Source organism: Mesoplodon bidens (genome assembly GCF_964165515.1).
Source record: "Mesoplodon bidens genome assembly, chromosome: 7".
Classification (NCBI taxonomy): domain Eukaryota; kingdom Metazoa; phylum Chordata; class Mammalia; order Artiodactyla; family Ziphiidae; genus Mesoplodon; species Mesoplodon bidens.
Window position 1 is genome coordinate 7,710,284 of NC_138164.1, and position 21,093 is coordinate 7,731,376.

Consider the following 21,093-nt stretch of genomic DNA (forward strand, 5'->3'; position numbering starts at 1 on the left):
ATATGTCAAGTGAACATTTTACAATGAGGTATGTGTTAATCTGGGCACTTTTCTTAATTGCTGGGCAGTTTCCGCCAAAAGCAACAGCAAAATATTAATACTCCGCTCCAAGTCATCGCTGGCTGAGAATCTGCTCCATCTGGAAAAATATAACATGTTTTAAGACTTCGTCTAGTCAAGTGAACAGACCTAATCGAAATAATTACAGGAAAATGAAGATGGGTTTATCTTGTGACATCATTCAAACAGATTTCCACCCTGTTTCTACAACTGGCATCCCATAAAATTTTTCCATGACTGCTAGGAAGGTAAAAATGAATAGGAGGTTATAACGCATAGAGTACTTTGGGCCCATTAGATTTGAAACACTGAAGGGAAGTGACTAAACTTCTCCCTTCATTTATTTGCCTCTTTCCAGTACAAACATACATGCAGAAAACATAGGAGTTAACTTTTTGGAGAACACTTTTAATATTGTGCGGAACTCATTTGTGGATACAAGTAAATAGTGATAAACGTAACACGGCTCAGGGAGATGGTTAAAATATACCACGTAGCCATTTATTGTTGGTGTGGCTTTTACATTTGAGATGATGTGGTTACTAGTCTATGGCACCTTCAGCACTCTTTCTTTTTCTCTTTTTCCCTGTACTTGCTTCCTGATAAGGGTGGTGGCCTGTACACGGCAGTACCTCAGACTGACCCGATGGAGTGCATTAGTTGTCGAAATTGTCGGAACAACAATAGGTATGTTGCTGTGTGTTTGCACAGGTGGTTGTGAATAGTTATGTGACTCCCTTTGTTATTCTCCCTTCAGCAAAGGAAGTTCTTACAATTTTACCTAAGTTATAAAATCTCAGAATGTGGAGTCTTAAGTTTAAGGCTGTTACTCAGATTTTGCCCCAGCTTTACAATTTTTACCTTTTCTGTGCTTTGGTTTCTTTAGATATATTGACAATATTGATGACTTTATTTCTCACTGAGATACTTTTAAGAGGTTTGATGTTTTTGAAATCTTTAAATTAGTGTCATTCTCTGCATACAGACTTTATCTTTTCTCACCTGTTCTATTTTCAGTAGAGTTCTTTTCTATGCCATGTGATATTTTCTACTCTATATTCTGGATGAGAGCATGTTTGAATGTTAGGGGAAGAACCCTGTGTGTATGGTAATGTTTTTTCATGGTAACATTACTGAAATTTTCATATCAGATTATTCAATTTTTTAAAAATTCTTAAAACCTTAAGATAATTAAGTAGCATAATCTTGCTTTCTTTTAATTTCTGTTTTTTTAAATTAAGAGTTATATGTACTCACAATACTTCAGACAAGATAGAAATATGTAGAGTGAAATGTACATTTAACTTTTGACAGAATATTCAGAAAGCTTTCATGCTAGTTCTCTATGTATTAATCCAAAAGGATTATCAAATATTTTGTTGTACTGAAGTTGCATCTGTCAGAAATCTCAGTTCTTTCTCTTACATAATGATGGTGTTTGATTACATGGTCTCAAAAGTCCTTCCCAACTCTAAAGCTCTGCAACTTAAAAATCATATTATAGTTAGTACATAAAATACCTGGAGTATGGACTGGAGTTTGGTTATTTCATTACTGAAATGGGATTTGACCCATATTTTTTAAAACGAATTATGAAGTTAACAGTTGCATCTGGGAGTTATCAAAACCAGAACTTGAAGAAGGAATCAGTCGACCATTGAATTAAAAGTACATTGTTTCATCATGTGTTTTGAGAGTTACAGAGCAAAAGCAATAAAGCTTTCTGGAGATTTTTTTTTTTTAATCATTTACTTAACCCATCTTAGGGTTTCTGTATTAGCAAGAGCCATCTGCCTGTTTTGTGTACTAAGATTTGCTTGTTACACTTTAAAATTCTATATGACCCTAGCTAAATTTTAAGATGGTCGTAACAGTGAAGCTACAGTTTTGTCCTGAGCTTGTCAAAGGCTTTATCACAACTTGTTAGGAGCGTGCTGAAGAACTGGTAAAGATGGTTTATACGCCTGGTAAGTAATCAGATGGACTTAATTAAAACACATCCTTTGTGGTTCCTGTGGCCATCAACAAATGTGATTCAACCCAGATGTAGAATGATGGAATGAGCGGACCTCAGGTCTGAGAATAAGTAAACATAGGCTTTGCCACTGCTTAAGTCTATGATCTTGGGAAAGTTATGTAATCTCTCTGAGGCTATTCCTTATCTGAAAAATGGAGAATTGTCTTAGATAGTGTAAAATTGCTCCCAACATACTCTGATTATAGATTTTGGTAATTTGCTGCTCGTCATCTTTATAGTGAGGTATCATATCCTAGTACCAAAAATACGTCCCATTTCCTTAAAAGAATTTGAATGACTTCTACCATCTTGCATTCATGGCCATTTTCGTATGTGTGAGCGTGTGTGTATGTGGCATTTGGGGGTTTTATTATACATGTTTTTTTTCCTTTACGATGGTGGACAATTATACTTCTGTTGGTTTTCAAGTTAATGGCCTCTTGCATTTCATGTATGGGGGTTTTATCTGGGAGCATAGGTGAATTCTCTGCAGCCTGAGAAAGCCAGCTTCTGTTTCTCCCTGGCCTAAATCTTCTTCCTACCTCAGAGTCTACCTGTTTAGGGCAAACCTTCGCTTGCCTGCCTTGCCTCTGAGGTTAGCCAAGTGGCTCATCTGGCTTCCAGGAGCGCTTATGTGGTTTTGACACAGATGAACATCAATAAGTACCTATCTTCAACTCTGCCAAATTGGAATCATTAAATCTAACGCGTCTAACTCCTTTAACGTTGTAACTGAAAACAGGTATCCCCTCTCAAGATCCCCAAGATGGCAAAATTTGTAATAAGCTTCTAATACTGAGAGGCAGGTGATATATCATGTACTCCCCAAATATGCACAATTTTCGTCAATTTACACTTTTAGAATGTCGACATTATCGCTAAGACTAAATTTGCGTTTCCTAATGCCAGCTGAAAAGAGTGTGTACACAAAAAGAGGTATAATTTCAGTTAAGACATATGAGGTCTATCCAGGGGATATTTTATTTGATTTTATTTTTTGCTGTACGCGGGCCTCTCACTGTTGTGGCCTCTCCCGTTGCGGAGCACAGGCTCCGGACGCGCAGGCTCAGCGGCCATGGCTCACGGGCCCAGCCGCTCTGCGGCATGTGGGATCTTCCCGGACCGGGGCACAAACCCGTGTCCCCTGCATCGGCAGGCGGACTCTCAACCGCTGCGCCACCAGGGAAGCCCCTCCAGGGGATATTTTAGAGTTTTTCGCTCATCAGTCAAAAGAAACATTTACTGAGCACTAGCCACTGGAATAGGTTCTGAGGTGTTTCCAGGCAGAAGGAATCACAAATCACGGAAGGAGGAAGGATAATGCTTACATGAGGGTAAATAGTCTAGTTCAGTGGTTATCAAACTTCAGCACACACTAGAATTAACTTGGAGCCCTTGTAAAAACACAAATTATGAGGCTCTACTTCTAGAGTTTGTGATTCAGTAGGTCTCGGGTGGGGACTGAGAATTTGCCTTTCTGATGAGTTCTGGGGCTACTGATGCTGCTGGTCCTGGGACCATGCTTTGAGAAACACTGACATAATTTAGCTGGAGAAATACAAATAGGGGGTAGCAGGATATAAAACTGGAAAAGCAGTCTGAGTTTATATCATGGATGACCCTTACTGTCAGGGTTTAGTAGTTTATTTAATCAACACTTATTGAGTGCCCACCATGTCCTAGGTACTGGCCCAAGCCCTCCCTCCAGAGAGCCAACAGTTAATAATAGTGATTCACAGCCAGAGCCTGAAGTATAGTGAGTAGAGTTTGAAGAAGCACATTGGATCTTGTAGTTTTATTTTTAAGGAATAGAAAAAAATTCCCTATTGTTTCTGTAATATACAGTACAGGAGGGATGTGAGATTTTTACATTAATCAAAAAGGGGGATATGGGTTAAGTGTTGAGAAACACTGGGCTTAGTGGCACAATGATTCTTTTGAAGATTTTTAAGAAAGGGAGCCATCTATGCAAGATGTGTATAATAAGCTGGTTAATGGTAGTAGTCAGTACGCTGGTGGGATTGGAGGGAGGAGACCAGTGTGACTACTTGTGTAATGAAGGCCTTAGCTTCACGCAAGGAATGGGGGTGGAAAGGAAGAGAAAAGTGAGATTCTAGAGCTGGAATCTTTAGGACTTGGCTATTGACTGATTGGGATCTGGGAAAAAATGGGAGGTTCAAATGAATAGAAAGTTTCAAATACGAATGACCTGGTAGTTGCCATGGTGATAGTCATAGAAATAAGGAACTTTATAAAATGATATATGGAGGAAAAGTTGATGAATTTGGTTTGGGGCTTTTAGAGTTTCAACTGCCAGTTGGGTATCTAAGTCAAGGAGACACAGGAAAATGCTGGTCTTGGGTTCAGGGGGTAGACTGGGACAATGATCTCTATATTTCAGAGTCATTTGTATCAAAGTGATAGAATTTAAGAATAGGTGGGATGGAGGCAATAACCTTGGCAGTTTGAGTATTTTTATATATTTAATTATTTAAGGTATTTGTTTGGTTTATTTAATTTTTTTAAGCTTTTTGATTTGGACCATTTTTAAAGTCTTTATTGAATTTGTTACAATATTGCTTCTGTTTTATGTTTTGCTTTTTTTGACCCTGAGGCATGTGGGATCTTAGCTCCCCGACCAGGGATTGAACCCACACCCCTAGCATTGGAAGGCAAAGTCTTAACCACTACACCACCAGGGAAGTCCCTATTTCTTAAGTATTTAAAGTGATTAGACATCTTTTTTATAATTCTCTCTTTTATTATTTTTTGCTTATTGCCTTGATATATCTTCAAAGAGATGAGGAAAGGGGTGTGAAAATCAGGAGAGCGAAAGGGAAAGAGGATTCATTCATTCATTTATTCATTCAACGGACATTTGTTGAAGGTCTGCAGTGGGCCAAGCACCAAGATAGGTCCTGAGGCTACCGTTGTGAGCAAAACAGGCATTGTCCCTGCCTTCACTGAGCTTACAGTTTGATGGGGAGACATATCTTTTTTAAAAATCACATAATAATCATAAAAATGAATATATAATTAAAACTGGATGCTTTAAAGACAAAGTAAAGAATGTAGTAGAAAGGAAAGACTTCCCTAAGCAAGTGACATTTTGCTCTGAAGAATTTGTAAAACTAGGTAAAAGAGGATGGGGATAGGCTTAAAGCTTTCCAGGCAAAGGCAAGGTACCATTTATGCAAAATCTTTAAAGCAGAATGCCGGAGTCCTCACAGAACTTAAAGAAGGCTAATGCGGCAGGAACCTAGTAAGCGAAAGGGTCAGAGGTAGAAGATGAGTGAAATCAGATGGTATGGAGCCGTGGCGAGTCAGTGAAAGATTTTAAGTAAAAGAACATTGTGATGGAGCACTCCGGAGGATAGAGTTTGGAGGATCCACTGGATGGCGCAGGAAAGGATACAGGGGACCAGTCGGATGGCTGTGGCAGTGGTCCAGATGAGAAATAGTGCACTAAGACAGCTACGGTAGATACAGAGAGAAGTAGGTGGGTTGGAGAGATTTAGGAGGTGCAGTTTTTAAAAAAGACATGAGTAATTGTGGGAGGAGGCAGAGGTGTCCAGGATGGTGTCCAGGTAATTGGATGCCGTCACTGAACGAGGAAACGCTGCAGGAAAGAGCTTATACCTGTCTACCCCTCACACACCTGGGAGTCATCATCCCCTTAGACCCCGGGGGTGCCTCATCAAACTCACCTTGACCCAGGGCAGCTGTCTTAGCCCACAGGTGCCTGAGAACTGACGAAGGCCTTTCCACGTGGAATCTTGCCTGCACTGTGTCCTGCCACCCCAGTTTGTTTTTTTCTGCCTTCTTAGGTTTAAACTTGAATGTATTTCTTAGAGTGGGCTTTTAAGAAGCAAGTCATTGCCAACCTTAGGCCCCTTTTATCATCCTTCTGTTTTAGTCCTAGGAAAGTTTGCTTTTCTTGTCTAAACTGGCATATTGACATGCAGATTTGACAACAGATAAGAGGGGCGCGTGCACTCCAGCAATCTGTGGAGTTTTATTTGCTTCTAGGGCTTTTGTGGCATTTGTAGAAGACTGCCTGCCTCACTGGGTTCAGTCCATGTGAGCTTTTCAGTTTTGAGAGTAGCATGTAATAGCTCCCTATGAACAGCTGGAAAGAAGCGTATTTAATGAGGCTTTTTAGGGAGCCAGCCCCCTACACAAAAGACTCAACCGAGAGTCTTGTGCAATTTGGGCACTGCAAGAGTTAAACAGATTTTAATCAAATAAATCAATAGCTTTCTACCCACCCCCTCTCCTCAATTCAAAAAGCAGTAGTGCAGTTCTGGATATGTAATCAAATGGGGCTTGTCAGTTGCTTGGCTAGTTTAATGGGAAGGGATTGACATTAAATCTGGTCTGTTTACCATCAGTCTTGATAATTTGTAAGAGAGTAGAGAGGACACTGATGAAATTCACAGATGAACAAACTGAGAGGTCCCGTCAGGAGGGAACAAAAAATTAACTTTAAGGGTCCTAGAGAGATTGGAAATGGGCAGGAAGTAGCTAAGTAAAAATCAGCTTGGGAAAATGTATATAATCCATCTGGGAAAAAAAGTATTATCTATACCTGGCTGATGGTCAAGAGGAGAAGAAATAAAGCTATTCGGAATAGTGCTTTAGAACACATAGATATAAATGACCTCCAAGTTTTTACATAATGATCACCTTAAAAGTCTGTGTATTGTTGAGTTTGGGGGTGCTCTTTCACCAACTTGAAACCTTCCACTGCTGTCAGATATGCTCAGGTAAAAATAGTCTCTGGAGATGAATATGAAAACATTTCATCATAGTATTAGTTCTTTCAGACCTAGAGTTTGGTCTACCCAGTTGGTTTGTTAAGTATGAAAACAACTGCTTATCCAGGACACCTAGACTGTTTCCTGCAGCAGGTTAATTTCTTATGACTAAACCCATCTGCTATCCCTGTCCACTCAGCTACTTCAGAACTAGCCATAAAACCAAAGGAAGGAAACACGACAAAGCCCAAGATTTGGATTCTCTTCCATCTATGGTACTCAGCCTGATTCCCTAAGAAAAATGTTGAAAGAACTATGTCTAATTTCTTTAATTGATCAGTACCTTCCTTTTGAGTTACATATCTCCTGCTTTTGATATGGAGACCCAATCCTGTTGTCAGGGAGTCACATGGTTAGACTAGTACTTTTGGTCTTTTATTTGTAGGATTGTGCGTGTGTGTGTGTGTGTGTGTGAACTTGCCATGTTCAGTAATGCACTCAGTCATTTATAGTCACCCAACATGTTGTTGGGTGACAGTCACCAAGAAACTAATTCCCAAAAGGAAATTCTCACTGCAAGGCTTGGGTCACTGCAGCATCCAACAAAGAGTGTACGGTGAGAATGGAGAACCTTTATGGGCCCTGGAGGAATGTCATCAGGGTTCTGTTGCACAGTTACTGATGACTTCCCCCAAATAAGGGCTAGGTCAGCAAAATAACAGACACAGGGGCAAGAGGAAACAGCAGGGGTGAGCTGAATATTAAAACAAACCACCACCAAGATGAAACCGTTTCAGAAGATGTTCATGAAGCACATTCACGAAAATAAGTATCACACATCCGAGAGGTTCATGGGTAGTTAGTCCCTGCCCTCCAGGGATAATCAAAAGAGGAAACGTAAGGCAAAATGTATATAATTATCTAATCAGAGTTATTCTGCACGTAATCATGCTTAACAAATATTCAGCTGTGTAATCAGAAATGGGATACTTCTCTGCAAAATATTTTAGAGGTGCTATGTACTTTTACTGGAATGTCCAAAATATGTTTAGTCAAATACTAAAGCAATGTATTCTTTCAAGAACAATCCTATGCTACTGTTCCAATTTCTTATTTCCTTGTCTGTGCTATTCAGATTGTTCGTGAAAGAATATTTTATTTTTATGACACTATAATAGTCATTCTCCTATCTTACAGCTTGGTCAGACAGGCCTCTCCTGTTTACTAAAAGATATCTTAGTAATAAACTAACAGGTCCCAGACTACCTGAATTCTTGCAAAACAGCACAGATTTTTGTATGTGGCATGATGCACAGAGTTCTATTTACTCAATGTTTTAAAATTAGGAAAAGTCGTTTCATTGAGCCAGAGACAACTCAGTGAAAACTTTCACCCCACTTTAAGCCAATAATAACTGCAGTTGAAAGATTGTTTGAGAAGCCTAAGATAGTAAAATTACAAGCTCTTTGTATCATGTAAACTGTAAGATGTGCATTATAAGAGCATCTTAATGAATGTGATACATTTGCAGACACAGACATTTGCCCTTTTCTCTCTCTCACTTGTTATAGATTTGGGTCTCTTACATTTACGTATATACAGGTATTATCTTTGTGATTATCTGATTGCTTTAGAAACTTTAGGGACTTCCCTGGCAGTCCAGTGGTTAAGACTCTGTGCTTCCACTGCAGGGGGCATGGGTTCGATCCCTGGTCAGGGAATTAAGATCCCGCATGCCACGCAGCAAGGCAAAAATAAATAAATAAATAAAGCCACAGTTTTTTTTTTTTTTTTTTTTTTTTTTTACTTTTTATTTTATATTGGAGTATAGCCGATTAACAATGTTGTGATAGTTTCAGATGCACAGCAAAGGGACTCGGCTATACATATGCATGTACCCATTCTCCCCCAAACTCCCCTCCCATCCAGGCTGCCACATAACATTGAGCAGAGTCCCCTGTGCTATATAGTAGGTCCACTGGTTATCCATTTTTTTTTAAGTTTATTTATTTATTTTTTTAATTAGTTTCTGCTTTATAACAAAGTGAATCAGTCATACATATACATCTGTTCCCACATCCCTTCCCTCATGCATCTCCCTCCCTCCCACCCTCCCCATCCCACCCCTCCAGGCGGTCACAAAGCACCGAGCTGATCTCCCTGTGCTCTGCGGCTGCTTCCCACTATCTATCTACCTTACGTTTGGTAGTGTATACACGTCCATGCCTCTCTTTCGCCTTGTCACAGCCCACCCTTCCCCCTCCCCATATCCTCAAGTCCATTCTCAAGTAGGTCTGCGTCTTCATTCCCGTTTTGCCCCTAGGTTCTTCATGACATTTTTTTTTTAATTCCGTATATATGTGTTAGCATACGGTATTTGTCTTTCTCTTTCTGACTAACTTCACTCTGTATGACAGACTCTAGGTCTATCCACCTCATTACAAATAGCTCAGTTTCGTTTCTTTTTATGGCTGAGTAATATTCCATTGTATACATGTGCCACATCTTCTTTATCCATTCATCCGATGATGGACACTTAGGTTGTTTCCAGCTCCGGGCTATTGTGAATAGAGCTGCAATGAACATTTTGGTACATGTCTCTTTTTGAATTATGGTTTTCTCAGGGTATATGCCCAGTAGTGGGATTGCTGGGTCATATGGTAGTTCTATTTGTAGTTTTTTTTTTTTTTTTTTTTTTTTCCATTTTTTTTTAAGTTTATTTATTTATTTTTTTAATTAGTTTCTGCTTTATAACAAAGTGAATCAGTCATACATATACATCTGTTCCCACATCCCTTCCCTCATGCATCTCCCTCCCTCCCACCCTCCCCATCCCACCCCTCCAGGCGGTCACAAAGCACCGAGCTGATCTCCCTGTGCTCTGCGGCTGCTTCCCACTATCCATCTACCTTACGTTTGGTAGTGTATACACGTCCATGCCTCTCTTTCGCCTTGTCACAGCCCACCCTTCCCCCTCCCCATATCCTCAAGTCCATTCTCAAGTAGGTCTGCGTCTTCATTCCCGTTTTGCCCCTAGGTTCTTCATGACATTTTTTTTTTAAATTCCGTATATATGTGTTAGCATACGGTATTTGTCTTTCTCTTTCTGACTAACTTCACTCTGTATGACAGACTCTAGGTCTATCCACCTCATTACAAATAGCTCAGTTTCGTTTCTTTTTATGGCTGAGTAATATTCCATTGTATATATGTGCCACATCTTCTTTATCCATTCATCCGATGATGGACACTTAGGTTGTTTCCAGCTCCGGGCTATTGTGAATAGAGCTGCAATGAACATTTTGGTACATGTCTCTTTTTGAATTATGGTTTTCTCAGGGTATATGCCCAGTAGTGGGATTGCTGGGTCATATGGTAGTTCTATTTGTAGTTTTTTAAGGAACCTCCATACCGTTCTCCATAGTGGCTGTACCAATTCACATTCCCACCAGCAGTGCAAGAGTGTTCCCTTTTCTCCACACCCTCTCCAGCATTTATTGTTTCTAGATTTCTTGATGATGGCCATTCTGACTGGTGTGAGATGATATCTCATTGTAGTTTTGATTTGCATTTCTCTAATGATTAATGATGTTGAGCATTCTTTCATGTGTTTGTTGACAGTCTGTATATCTTCTTTGGAGAAATGCCTATTTAAGTCTTCTGCCCATTTTTGGATTGGGTTGTCTGTTTTTTTGCTATTGAGCTGCATGAGCTGTTTATAAATTTTGGAGATTAATCCTTTGTCAGTTGCTTCATTTGCAAATATTTTCTCCCATTCTGAGGGTTGTCTTTTGGTCTTCTTTATGGTTTCCTTTGCTGTGCAAAAGCTTTGAAGTTTCATTAGGTCCCATTTGTTTATCTTTGTTTTTATTTCCATTTCTCTAGGAGGTGGGTCCAAAAGGATCTTGCTGTGATTTATGTCATAGAGTGTTCTACCTATGTTTTCCTCTAAGAGTTTGATAGTTTCTGGCCTTACATTTAAGTCTTTAATCCATTTTGAGCTTATTTTTGTGTATGGTGCTAGGGAATGATCTAATCTCAAACTTTTACATGTCCCTGTCCAGTTTTCCCAGCACCACTTATTGAAGAGGCTGTCCTTTCTCCACTGTACATTCCTGCCTCCTTTATCAAAGATAAGTTGGCCATATGTGCGTGGGTTTATCTCTGGGCTTTCTATCCTGATCCACTGATCTATCTTTCTGTTTTTATGCCAGTACCAGACTGTCTTAATTACTGTAGCTTTGTAGTATAGTCTGAAGTCAGGGAGCCTGATTCCTCCAGCTCCGTTTTTCGTTCTCAAGATTGCTTTAGCTATTCGGGGCCTTTTGTTTTTCCAAACAAATTTTGAAATTTTTTGTTCTAGTTCTGTGAAAAATGCCATTGGTAGTTTGATAGGGATTGCATTGAATCTGTAGATTGCTTTCGGTAGTAGAGTCATTTTCACAATATTGATTCTTCCAATCCAGGAGCATGGTATATCTCTCCATCTATTTGTATCATCTTTAATTTCTTTCATCAGTGTCTTATAGTTTTCTGCATACAGGTCTTTTGTCTCCTTAGGTAGGTTTATTCCTAGATATTGTATTCTTTTTGTTGCGATGGTAAATGGGAGTGTTTTCTTGATTTCATTTTCAGATTTTTCATCATTAGTGTACAGGAATGCCAGAGATTTCTGTACATTAATTTTATATCCTGCTACTTTACCAAATTCATTGATTAGCTCTAGTAGTTTTTCGGTAGCATCTTTAGGATTCTCTATGTATAGTATCATGTCATCTGCAAACAGTGACAGCTTTACTTCTTCTTTTCCAATTTGGATTCCTTTTATTTCCTTTTCTTCTCTGATTGCTGTGGCTAAAACTTCCAAAACTATGTTGAATAAGAGTGGTGAGAGTGGGCAGCCTTGTCTTGTTCCTGATCTTAGTGGAAATGGTTTCAGTTTTTCACCATTGAGGACGATGTTGGCTGTGGGTTTGTCATATATGGCCTTTATTATGTTGAGGAAAGATCCCTCTATACCTACTTTCTGCAGGGTTTTTATCATAAATGGGTGTTGAATTTTGTCGAAAGCTTTCTCTGCATCTATTGAGATGATCATATGGTTTTTCTCCTTCAACTTGTTAATATGGTGTATTACATTGATTGATTTGCGTATATTGAAGAATCCTTGCATTCCTGGGATAAACCCCACTTGATCATGGTGTATGATCCTTTTAATGTGCTCTTGGATTCTGTTTGCTAGTATTTTGTTGAGGATTTTTGCATCTATGTTCATCAGTGATATTGGCCTGTAGTTTTCTTTCTTTGTGACATCCTTGCCTGGTTTTGGTATCAAGGTGATGTCGGCCTCGTAGAATGAGTTTGGGAGTGTTCCTCCCTCTGCTATATTTTGGAAGAGTTTGAGAAGGATAGGTGTTAGCTCTTCTCTAAATGTTTGATAGAATTCACCTGTGAAGCCATCTGGTCCTGGGCTTTTGTTTGATGGAAGATTTTTAATCACAGTTTCAATTTCAGTGCTTGTGATTGGTCTATTCATATTTTCTATTTCTTCCTGAGTCAGTCTTGGCAGGTTGTGCATTTCTAAGAATGTGTCCATTTCTTCCAGGTTGTCCATTTTATTGGAATAGAGTTGCTTATAGTAATCTCTCATAATCTTTTGTATTTCTGCAGTGTCAGTTGTTACTTCTCCTTTTTCATTTCTAATTCTATTGATTTGAGTCTTCTCCCTTTTTTTCTTGATGAGTCTGGCTAATGGTTTGTCAATTTTGTTTATCTTCTCAAAGAACCAGCTTTTAGTTTGGTTGATCTTTGCTATCGTTTCCTTCATTTCTTTTTCATTTATTTCTGATCTGATCTTTATGATTTCTTTCCTTCTGCTAGCTTTGGGGTATTTTTGTTCTTCTTTCTCTAACTGCTTTAGGTGCAGGGTCAGGTTGTTTACTCGAAATGCTTCCTGTTTCTTAAGGTGGGATTGTATTGCTATAAACTTCCCCCTTAGAACTGCTTTTGCTGCGTCCCATAGGTTTTGGGTCGTCATGTCTCCATTGTCATTTGTTTCTAGGTATTTTTTAATTTCCTCTTTGATTTCTTCAGTGATCACTTCGTTATTGAGTAGTGTATTGTTTAGCCTCCATGTGTTTGTATTTTTTACACATCTTTTCCTGTAATTGATGTCTAGTCTCATAGCATTGTGGTCGGAGAAGATACTTGATACAATTTCAATTTTCTTAAAATTACCGAGGCTTGATTTGTGACCCAAGATATGATCTATCCTGGAGAATGTTCCATGAGCACTTGAGAAAAATGTGTATTCTGTTGTTTTTGGATGGAATGTCCTATAAATATCAACTAAGTCCATCTCGTTTAATGTATCATTTAAAGCTTGTGTTTCCTTATTTATTTTCATTTTGGATGATCTGTCCATTGGTGAAAGTGGGGTGTTAAAGTCCCCTACTATGATTGTGTTACTGTCGATTTCCCCTTTTATGGCTGTTAGTATTTGCCTTATGTATTGAGGTGCTCCTATGTTGGGTGCATAAATATTTACAATTGTTATATCTTCTTCTTGGATCGATCCCTTTATCGTTATGTAGTGTCCTTCCTTGTCTCTTCTAATAGTCTTTATTTTAAAGTCTATTTTGTCTGATATAAGAATTGCTACTCCAGCTTTCTTTTGATTTCCATTTGCATGGAATATCTTTTTCCATCCCTTTACTTTCAATCTGTATGTGTCTCTAGGTCTGAAGTGGGTCTCTTGTAGACAGCATATATATGGGTCTTGTTTTTGTATCCATTCAGCCACTCTGTGTCTTTTGGTGGGAGCATTTAGTCCATTTACATTTAAGGTAATTATTGATATGTATGTTCCTATTCCCATTTCCTTAATTGCTTTGGGTTCGTTATTGTAGGTATATTCCTTCTGTTGTGTTTCTTGCCTAGAGAAGTTCCTTTAGCATTTGTTGTAAAGCTGGTTTGGTGGTGCTGAACTCTCTCAGCTTTTGCTTGTCTGTAAAGGTTTTAATTTCTCCATCAAATCTGAATGAGATCCTTGCTGGGTAGAGTAATCTAGGTTGCAGGTTTCTCTCCTTCATCACTTTAATTATGTCCTGCCACTCCCTTCTGGCTTGTAGGGTTTCTGCTGAGAGATCACCTGTTAACCTGATGGGGATTCCCTTGTGTGTTATTTGTTGTTTTTGCCTTGCTGCTTTTAATATGATTTCTTTGTGTTTAATTTTTGACAGTTTGATTAATATGTGTCTTGGTGTATTTCTCCTTGGATTTATTCTGTATGGGACTCTCTGTGCCTCCTGGACTTGATTAACTATTTCCTTTCCCATATTGGGGAAGTTTTCAACTATAATCTCTTCAAATATTTTCTCAGTCCCTTTCTTTTTCTCTTCTTCTTCTGGAACCCCTATAATTCGAATGTTGGTGCGTTTAATGTTGTCCCAGAGATCTCTGAGACTCTCCTCTGTTCTTTTCATTCTTTTTTCTTTATTTTGCTCTGCATCAGTTATTTCCACTATTTTATCTTCCACCTCACTTATCCGTTCTTCTGCCTCAGTTATTCTGCTATTGATCCCATCTAGAGTATTTTTCATTTCATGTATTGTGTTTTTAATCGATGCTTGATTCATCTTTAGTTCTTCTAGGTCCTTGTTAACTGTTTCTTGCATGTTGTCTATTCTATTTCCAAGATTATGGATCATGGAAATAGAATCTTGGATCAGCTTTACTATCATTATTCTGAATTCTTTTTCAGGTAGACTGCCTATTACCTCTTCATTTGTTAGGTCTGGTAGGTGTTTATCTTGCTCCTTCACCTGCTGTGTGTTTTTCTGCCTTCTCATTTTGCTTATGTTACTGTGTTTGGGGTCTCCTTTTTGCCGGCTGCAGATTCGTAGTTCCCGTTGTTTTTGGTGTCTGACCCCAGTTTGAGAAGCCTAAGATAGTAAAATTACAAGCTCTTTGTATCATGTAAACTGTAAGATGTGCATTATAAGAGCATCTTAATGAATGTGATACATTTGCAGACACAGACATTTGCCCTTTTCTCTCTCTCACTTGTTATAGATTTGGGTCTCTTACATTTACGTATATACAGGTATTATCTTTGTGATTATCTGATTGCTTTAGAAACTTTAGGGACTTCCCTGGCAGTCCAGTGGTTAAGACTCTGTGCTTCCACTGCAGGGGGCATGGGTTCGATCCCTGGTCAGGGAATTAAGATCCCGCATGCCACGCAGCAAGGCAAAAATAAATAAATAAATAAAGCCACAGTTTTTTTTTTAAAAAAAGAAATTTTAATTAAAGCGTTATCAGTAAAAGAATTGTTTCACATGTTATATGCCTAATTATATTCAGAACAGGTATTATATTCCTTTTTTTAAAATTTATTTATTATTTTATATTTATTTTTGGCTGTGTTGGGTCTTCGTTTCTGTGCGAGGGCTTTCTCCAGCTGCGGCGAGCGGGGGCCACTCTTCATCGTGGTGCACGGGCCTTACACTGTTGCGGCCTCTCCCGTTGCAGAGCACAGGCTCCAGACGCACAGGCTCAGTAGTTGTGGCTCACAGGCCTAGCCACTCCGCGGCATGTGGGATCTTCCCGGACCGGGGCACGAACCCGTGTCCCCTGCATTGGCAGGCAGATTCTTAACCACTGCACCACCAGGGAAGCCCTATATTCCTTTTTTATCGACTGTGTCCTCTGTGCTTATATCTTAGCATGTAGCCCCCAAGTTGAAGCCATTTTTATGTAGACATCCAGAAATGAACTAAAAGTAAGGTGACTGCATTTTTTATATTTGGTTATCTACGTGGTTAATTACTGATGATTATGAGTTAGGGTTCGGCATACTAGAAAAATTTAAATCAGTTTGGTTTATCATGTTGAAAACTGGGTTATAATCACGTTAACAGTCTAACTCAAATGACGATGTTACTACCAGCACCACCCTGTTAACTGAGAGTCACAGTTCGGAATAAAAGTACTCACTGCTGTGATTTTCTATATTACTTACCTGAAAAATAGCTGCTAAAGAATATGTAATAGGAAATTGCACTTTTCTCTTGCTAAATATCTGTAATTCCTTTTAAAACATATGTGTATTCTGCTTGTTAACTCCCAGCACATAAAACCAGGTGAGAGTATCAGCTCTCTAATTACCATCCATTGTAGTTGGCCCTGGCTCTTCTGTCCTGACCATCCCTCGGTCCTGTCCCATCCGTGTAGTTCACCTTCATCCTCACAAAAGTGCTCTATACTCAAACTGTTGGACTGCCCTTAGATTTCCTTTAAAAATCTCGTCCTGGGCTTCCCTGGTGGCGCAGTGGTTGAGAGTCCGCCTGCCGATGCAGGGGACACGGGTTCGTGCCCCCGTCTGGGAGGATCCCACATGCCGCGGAGCGGCTGGGCCTGTGAGCCATGGCCGCTGAGCCTGGCACGTCCAGAGCCTGTGCTCCACAACGGGAGAGGCCACAACAGTGAGAGGCCCGCGTACCGCAAAAAAAAAAAAAAAAAAAAAAATCTCGTCCTTTGCTTTAAATTAAAGAAATGAGAAGGACAGAAAAGAAACTAAAAGGAACAAAACAACAGAAGAACTCAAGGCATCTTATCATCTGGTGAGTCTTCATTATTTTATGTCAGCATTACGAAATTAAATTCATATTAGATCTATATAAGCCAATTATTAACTTATAATATCTTGTGTTTAGGGAACTGCCCTGGTGTTTCAAATTCTGGCAAGTATATATTTTTCCTACACCTTAACTTTACTTTTTTAAATGAAAACTTCTCTTTCTGACCTGATCCTCTTTTGTCTTTCAGGTTTCTAGCACCTTTGTATTACTTCCAGATTCCTGCAGAGAAATGGAACTATCAAGCCAGAAGCTCACTTAGTTTGTTTTACATCATGATTGGGGATTTCATTCAGTGCCTGACTGTGCTCCATTGTCTCGCAAAGAGCTCTCTCTGCCATCTAGGACAGGCATTGCCCGTCCTCCAGAAGACTGAATTTTAAGTCAGAGAACTTTGAAGCCAACAGGTAGAAGAAAAACTGAACAACAGAGCTAGTATGGAACAAGGACAGAGATAACTACTATTGTGGTACAAAAATCTTAAGGGGTAAGTGTATGGTTCACTCTCCCTTTATTTTTTTGGCCGTGCCAAGCGGCATGTGGGATCTTAGTTCCCCGACCAGGGATGGAACCTGTGTCCCCTGCAGTGGAAGCATGAAGTCTTAACCACTGGACCGCCAGGGAAGTCCCATGGTTCATTCTCACTTTAATCTACGTGTATTATCTTAGTTTTAGGTATGGTCTGTTATAAGGTATCTTGACCAATTAGTTTAATTGTTGCTCCTTGATAATAAATTTACTTGCTTACAGAAAAGGTTATTTAAAAAGTCTGATGTTCTACTGTTTATTATTTATTTATTCACCATTTTTGAGGTCATACGATATGCCATTTACTGTGTGCTTGGTGCTGGACATTATGACCTTAATTAGAGTCTAACATGCATTAGTACTTTTATTACTTCCTAGACAGTGAAATACTTTAGAACATTTTAACTCCAGTTCCTTCCCCAGTGTTTTGTTATTTTTGTCGTGTGGTTTAATTCTATAAATATTTAAAATCCTTTAAGACAATACAGTTACTGGTTTGTTTTTTTTTTTTTTTTTAATTTATTTATTTATTTATTTATTTAGGGCTGTGTTGGGTCTTCGTTTCTGTGTGAGGGCTTTCTCTAGTTGTGGCAAGCGGGGGCCACTCTTCATCACGGTGCGCGGGCCTCTCACCATCGCGGCCTCTCTTGTTGCGGAGCACAGGCTCCAGACGCGCAGGCTCAGTAGTTGTGGCTCATGGGCCTACTTGCTCTGCGGCATGTGGGATCCTCCCAGACCAGGGCTCGAACCCGTGTCCCCTGCATTGGCAGGCAGATTCTCAACCACTGCGCCACCAGGGAAGCCCTACAGTTACTGTTTTTTGCGGTCGATATTTAGTCACAATTCCCAACATTACCTTTGTTGCTATTCATCCCTCCTTTTTTTTTTTAAACCAGTTTTTATTGGAGTATAGTTGATTTACAATGTTGTATTAGTTTCAGGTGTACAGCAAAGTGAGTCAGTTATACATGTACATATAACCACTCTTTTTTAGATTCTTTTCCCATATAGGTCATAACAGAGTATTGAGTAGAGTTCCCCGTGCTATACAGTAGGTTCTTACTAGTTATCTATTTTATATAGAGTAGTGTATATATTTCAGTCCCAATCTCCCAATTTATCCCTACCCCCCTTCCCCCCTTGGTAACCATAAGTTTGTCTTCTACATCCGTGACTCTATTTCTGTTTTGTAAATAAGTTCATTTGTACCATTTTTTTAGATTCCATATATAAGCAATGTCATATGATATTTGTCCTTCTCTGTCTGACTTACTTCACTCAATATGATGATCTCTAGGTCCATCTATGTCACTACAAATGGCATTATTTCATTCTTTTTTTATGGCTGAGTAATATTCCATTGTATATATGTACCACATCTTCTGTATCCATTCATCTGTCGATGGACATTTAGGTTGCTTCCATGTCCTGACAATTGTACGTAGTGCTGCAATAAACACTGAGGTGCATGTGTCTTTTGTTTTGTTTTTGTTTGTTTTTTTGCGGTATGCGGGCCTCTCACTGTTGTGGCCTCTCCCGTTGAGGAGCACAGGCTCTGGACGTGCAGTCTCAGCGGCCATGGCTCACGGGCCCAGCCGCTCCGTGGCATGTGGGATCTTCCCAGACCGGGGCACGAACTCGTGTCCCCTGCATCGGCAGGTGGACTCTCAACCACTACACCACCAGGGAAGCCCCCATGTGTCTTTCTGAATTATGGTTTTCTCCAGGTATATGCCCAGAAGTGGGATTGCTGGATCATATGGTAGCTCTATTTTTAGTTTTTTAAGGAACCTCCATACTGTTCTCCACAGTGGCTGCACCAATTTACATTCCCACCAACAGTATAGGAGGGTTCCCTTTTCTCCACACCCTCTCCCTCATTTACTGTTTGTAGATTTTTCTGTATTTCTTCCTGTTGTCTGCTGGTACTCATTTTCCCTCAACTTGAAGAATTCCCTATAGTATTTCTTGTAGTACAGGTCTGAGGGTTACATATTCTCCCAGATTTTTGGTCTGGAAATGTCTTCAATTCATCTTCCTTTTCAAAGGGTATTTATTACTGTTCATTAAATTCTAGGTTGGCAGTTACCTTCTTTTTGTGCTTTAACAATGTCATTCCATTATTTTGTTGCTTCTATTGTTTCTATTGAAGAATCATCTATACAGCTGTTGTTCCCTTTCAAGGTGATAATGTCTTTTTCTTCCGGCTGCTTTTATGATTTTCACTTTGTATTTTTACTTCCAGCAGTTTAATTATTCACATTTGAAAGTATAATTTTCTTTGTATTTATTCTGCTTGGGGTTCATAGAACTTCTTAAATCTGTGGCTTGAACTTTCATCAGTTTTAGGAAATTCTTAGCCTTTATCTCTCCACATATAGCTTTTATCCCATTCAAAAGTGAATTTTTTGATTATGTCCAAAAAATGTACATACCTTAATTTAAAAATACTTTATTGCTTAAAAAAATGCTAACCATCATCTGAGCCTTCAGTGAGTCATAATCGTTTCACTGGTGGAGGGTCTTGCCTCGATGTTGATGGCTGTTGACTGATCAGGGTGATGGTTGCTGAAGGCTGGAATAACTGTGGCAATTTCTTAAAATAAGACAGCAGTGTTTGTGGCACCTCAAAACAACTACAGTCGGAGGTCACTGATCACAGATCACCATAACAAATATAATAATAATGAAAAAGTCTGAAATATTTCGAGAGTTACCAGAATGTATCACAGAGACAGAAGTGAGCAAATGCTGTTGGAAAAATGGCGCTGATCAACTTGCTTGGTGCAGGGCTGCCACAAACCTTCAGTTTGTATAAAACGCGTTATCTGCGAAGTGTAATAAAGTGAAGCATAATAAAATGAGATGTGCCTGCATATATTTTTGAGCTTTTTTCTGTGCCTCGTATGCCTCTTAAGCTTCTTTCTATATTTTCCATCCTTTTGTGTCTGTGCTTCAGTCTGAAGACCGTGCAGAGACACGCTTCATGTTCAGTAAACCTCTAGTCATCTGTGTTCAATTTGGTCTTAACTCCATGAATTGAGTTCTTCGTTTAGGTATTCTACTTTTTAGTTTAGAAATTCCAAATAATAATTATTATTAGATTCTAAGTCTCTGTTAAAATTCTCCATCTTGTCACCTGTTTTCTTGAATATGTTCATCCAGTTCTTTTAAAATCTTTGTCTCCTAACTCAATATTTCATCACTTAGTTTCCTCTTGTTTCTGTCTCCAGAAATGCCACGTAATTTTTTATTGAATTCTGGACATTGCATATAAAAACTCATAGAGGCTCTGGAAGATGTTTTCTTGCCCCAGAAAGGATTTACTTTTGCTTTTGGCAGGCAGTTAGGCAAGGGGCAGATCATTTTAACCCAATTAGTGATTGAGCTGATTTAATGCTGAGTTTCAGTCTTTTTAAAAGCCTTGTCTATTCCTGCTTCACTGTTATTTTTACAATGTAACCCTTCAAGGGTCCTAATGAAAAGCCTGGGGGGTTTACTGGGCCTTTTCTCTTTGGTAGGCTCTGAACTCCAGTTTCTGTGTTCCCAGCCTCAGGAAACTGCCAGACGTTCTGCTCAGCTCCTTAGCCACTTCCTGCTTGACGTCTTAGTGTTTCATCCTGCACTGAACTGGGCAGATGCCTCATGAGGAAAAGTGGGGCTGAAACTCACATTTACCTTCTTTCTGGAATCTCAGCCACTTAAGTGCTGGAGTAGCTCTCTGATGATTTTGACAGATTTAAACTAAAATTTCTCCATCTTTTTTAGTTGCCAAGTTGCCCTTGGCAGGAGAGTTGTTCTGATATAAACTAATCAGCCATAGCCAGAAGCCAGGAACTTAATTTTTAAGAATGATTTCCAGTGAATCACGGTAGCCATATAGATTCCCCTGACCAGAGATATTTATGGGTTTTTTTTTTTTTATTTATGGTTTTTTGAAATCAGAATCCTTCTTACTCTCTAAAGCCACAGTTGCCATCTACTGTAATTTCCTCAATTATAAGACACTTGAGTCTGAAATAGCCTGGAAGAATACACACTGGTCTCTAGCTGGAATGTGGGAAGTACCCTGTTCTCATCAGCTATACATCTA

General features: G+C 39.2%; 1 protein-coding gene across 2 annotated transcripts in view; it reads left to right on the forward strand.

The window, feature by feature from the left end:
- The window catches only part of CDON (cell adhesion associated, oncogene regulated), a 105,108-nt gene that overhangs the window by 79,857 nt on the left and 4,158 nt on the right, over nucleotides 1–21,093 (forward strand). For both annotated transcript variants that reach the window (XM_081239372.1, XM_081239373.1), the window contains one exon: nucleotides 668–747. In XM_081239372.1, coding sequence (XP_081095498.1) covers nucleotides 668–747 — 80 coding nt within the window. The remainder of the gene's footprint in view (nucleotides 1–667; nucleotides 748–21,093) is intronic.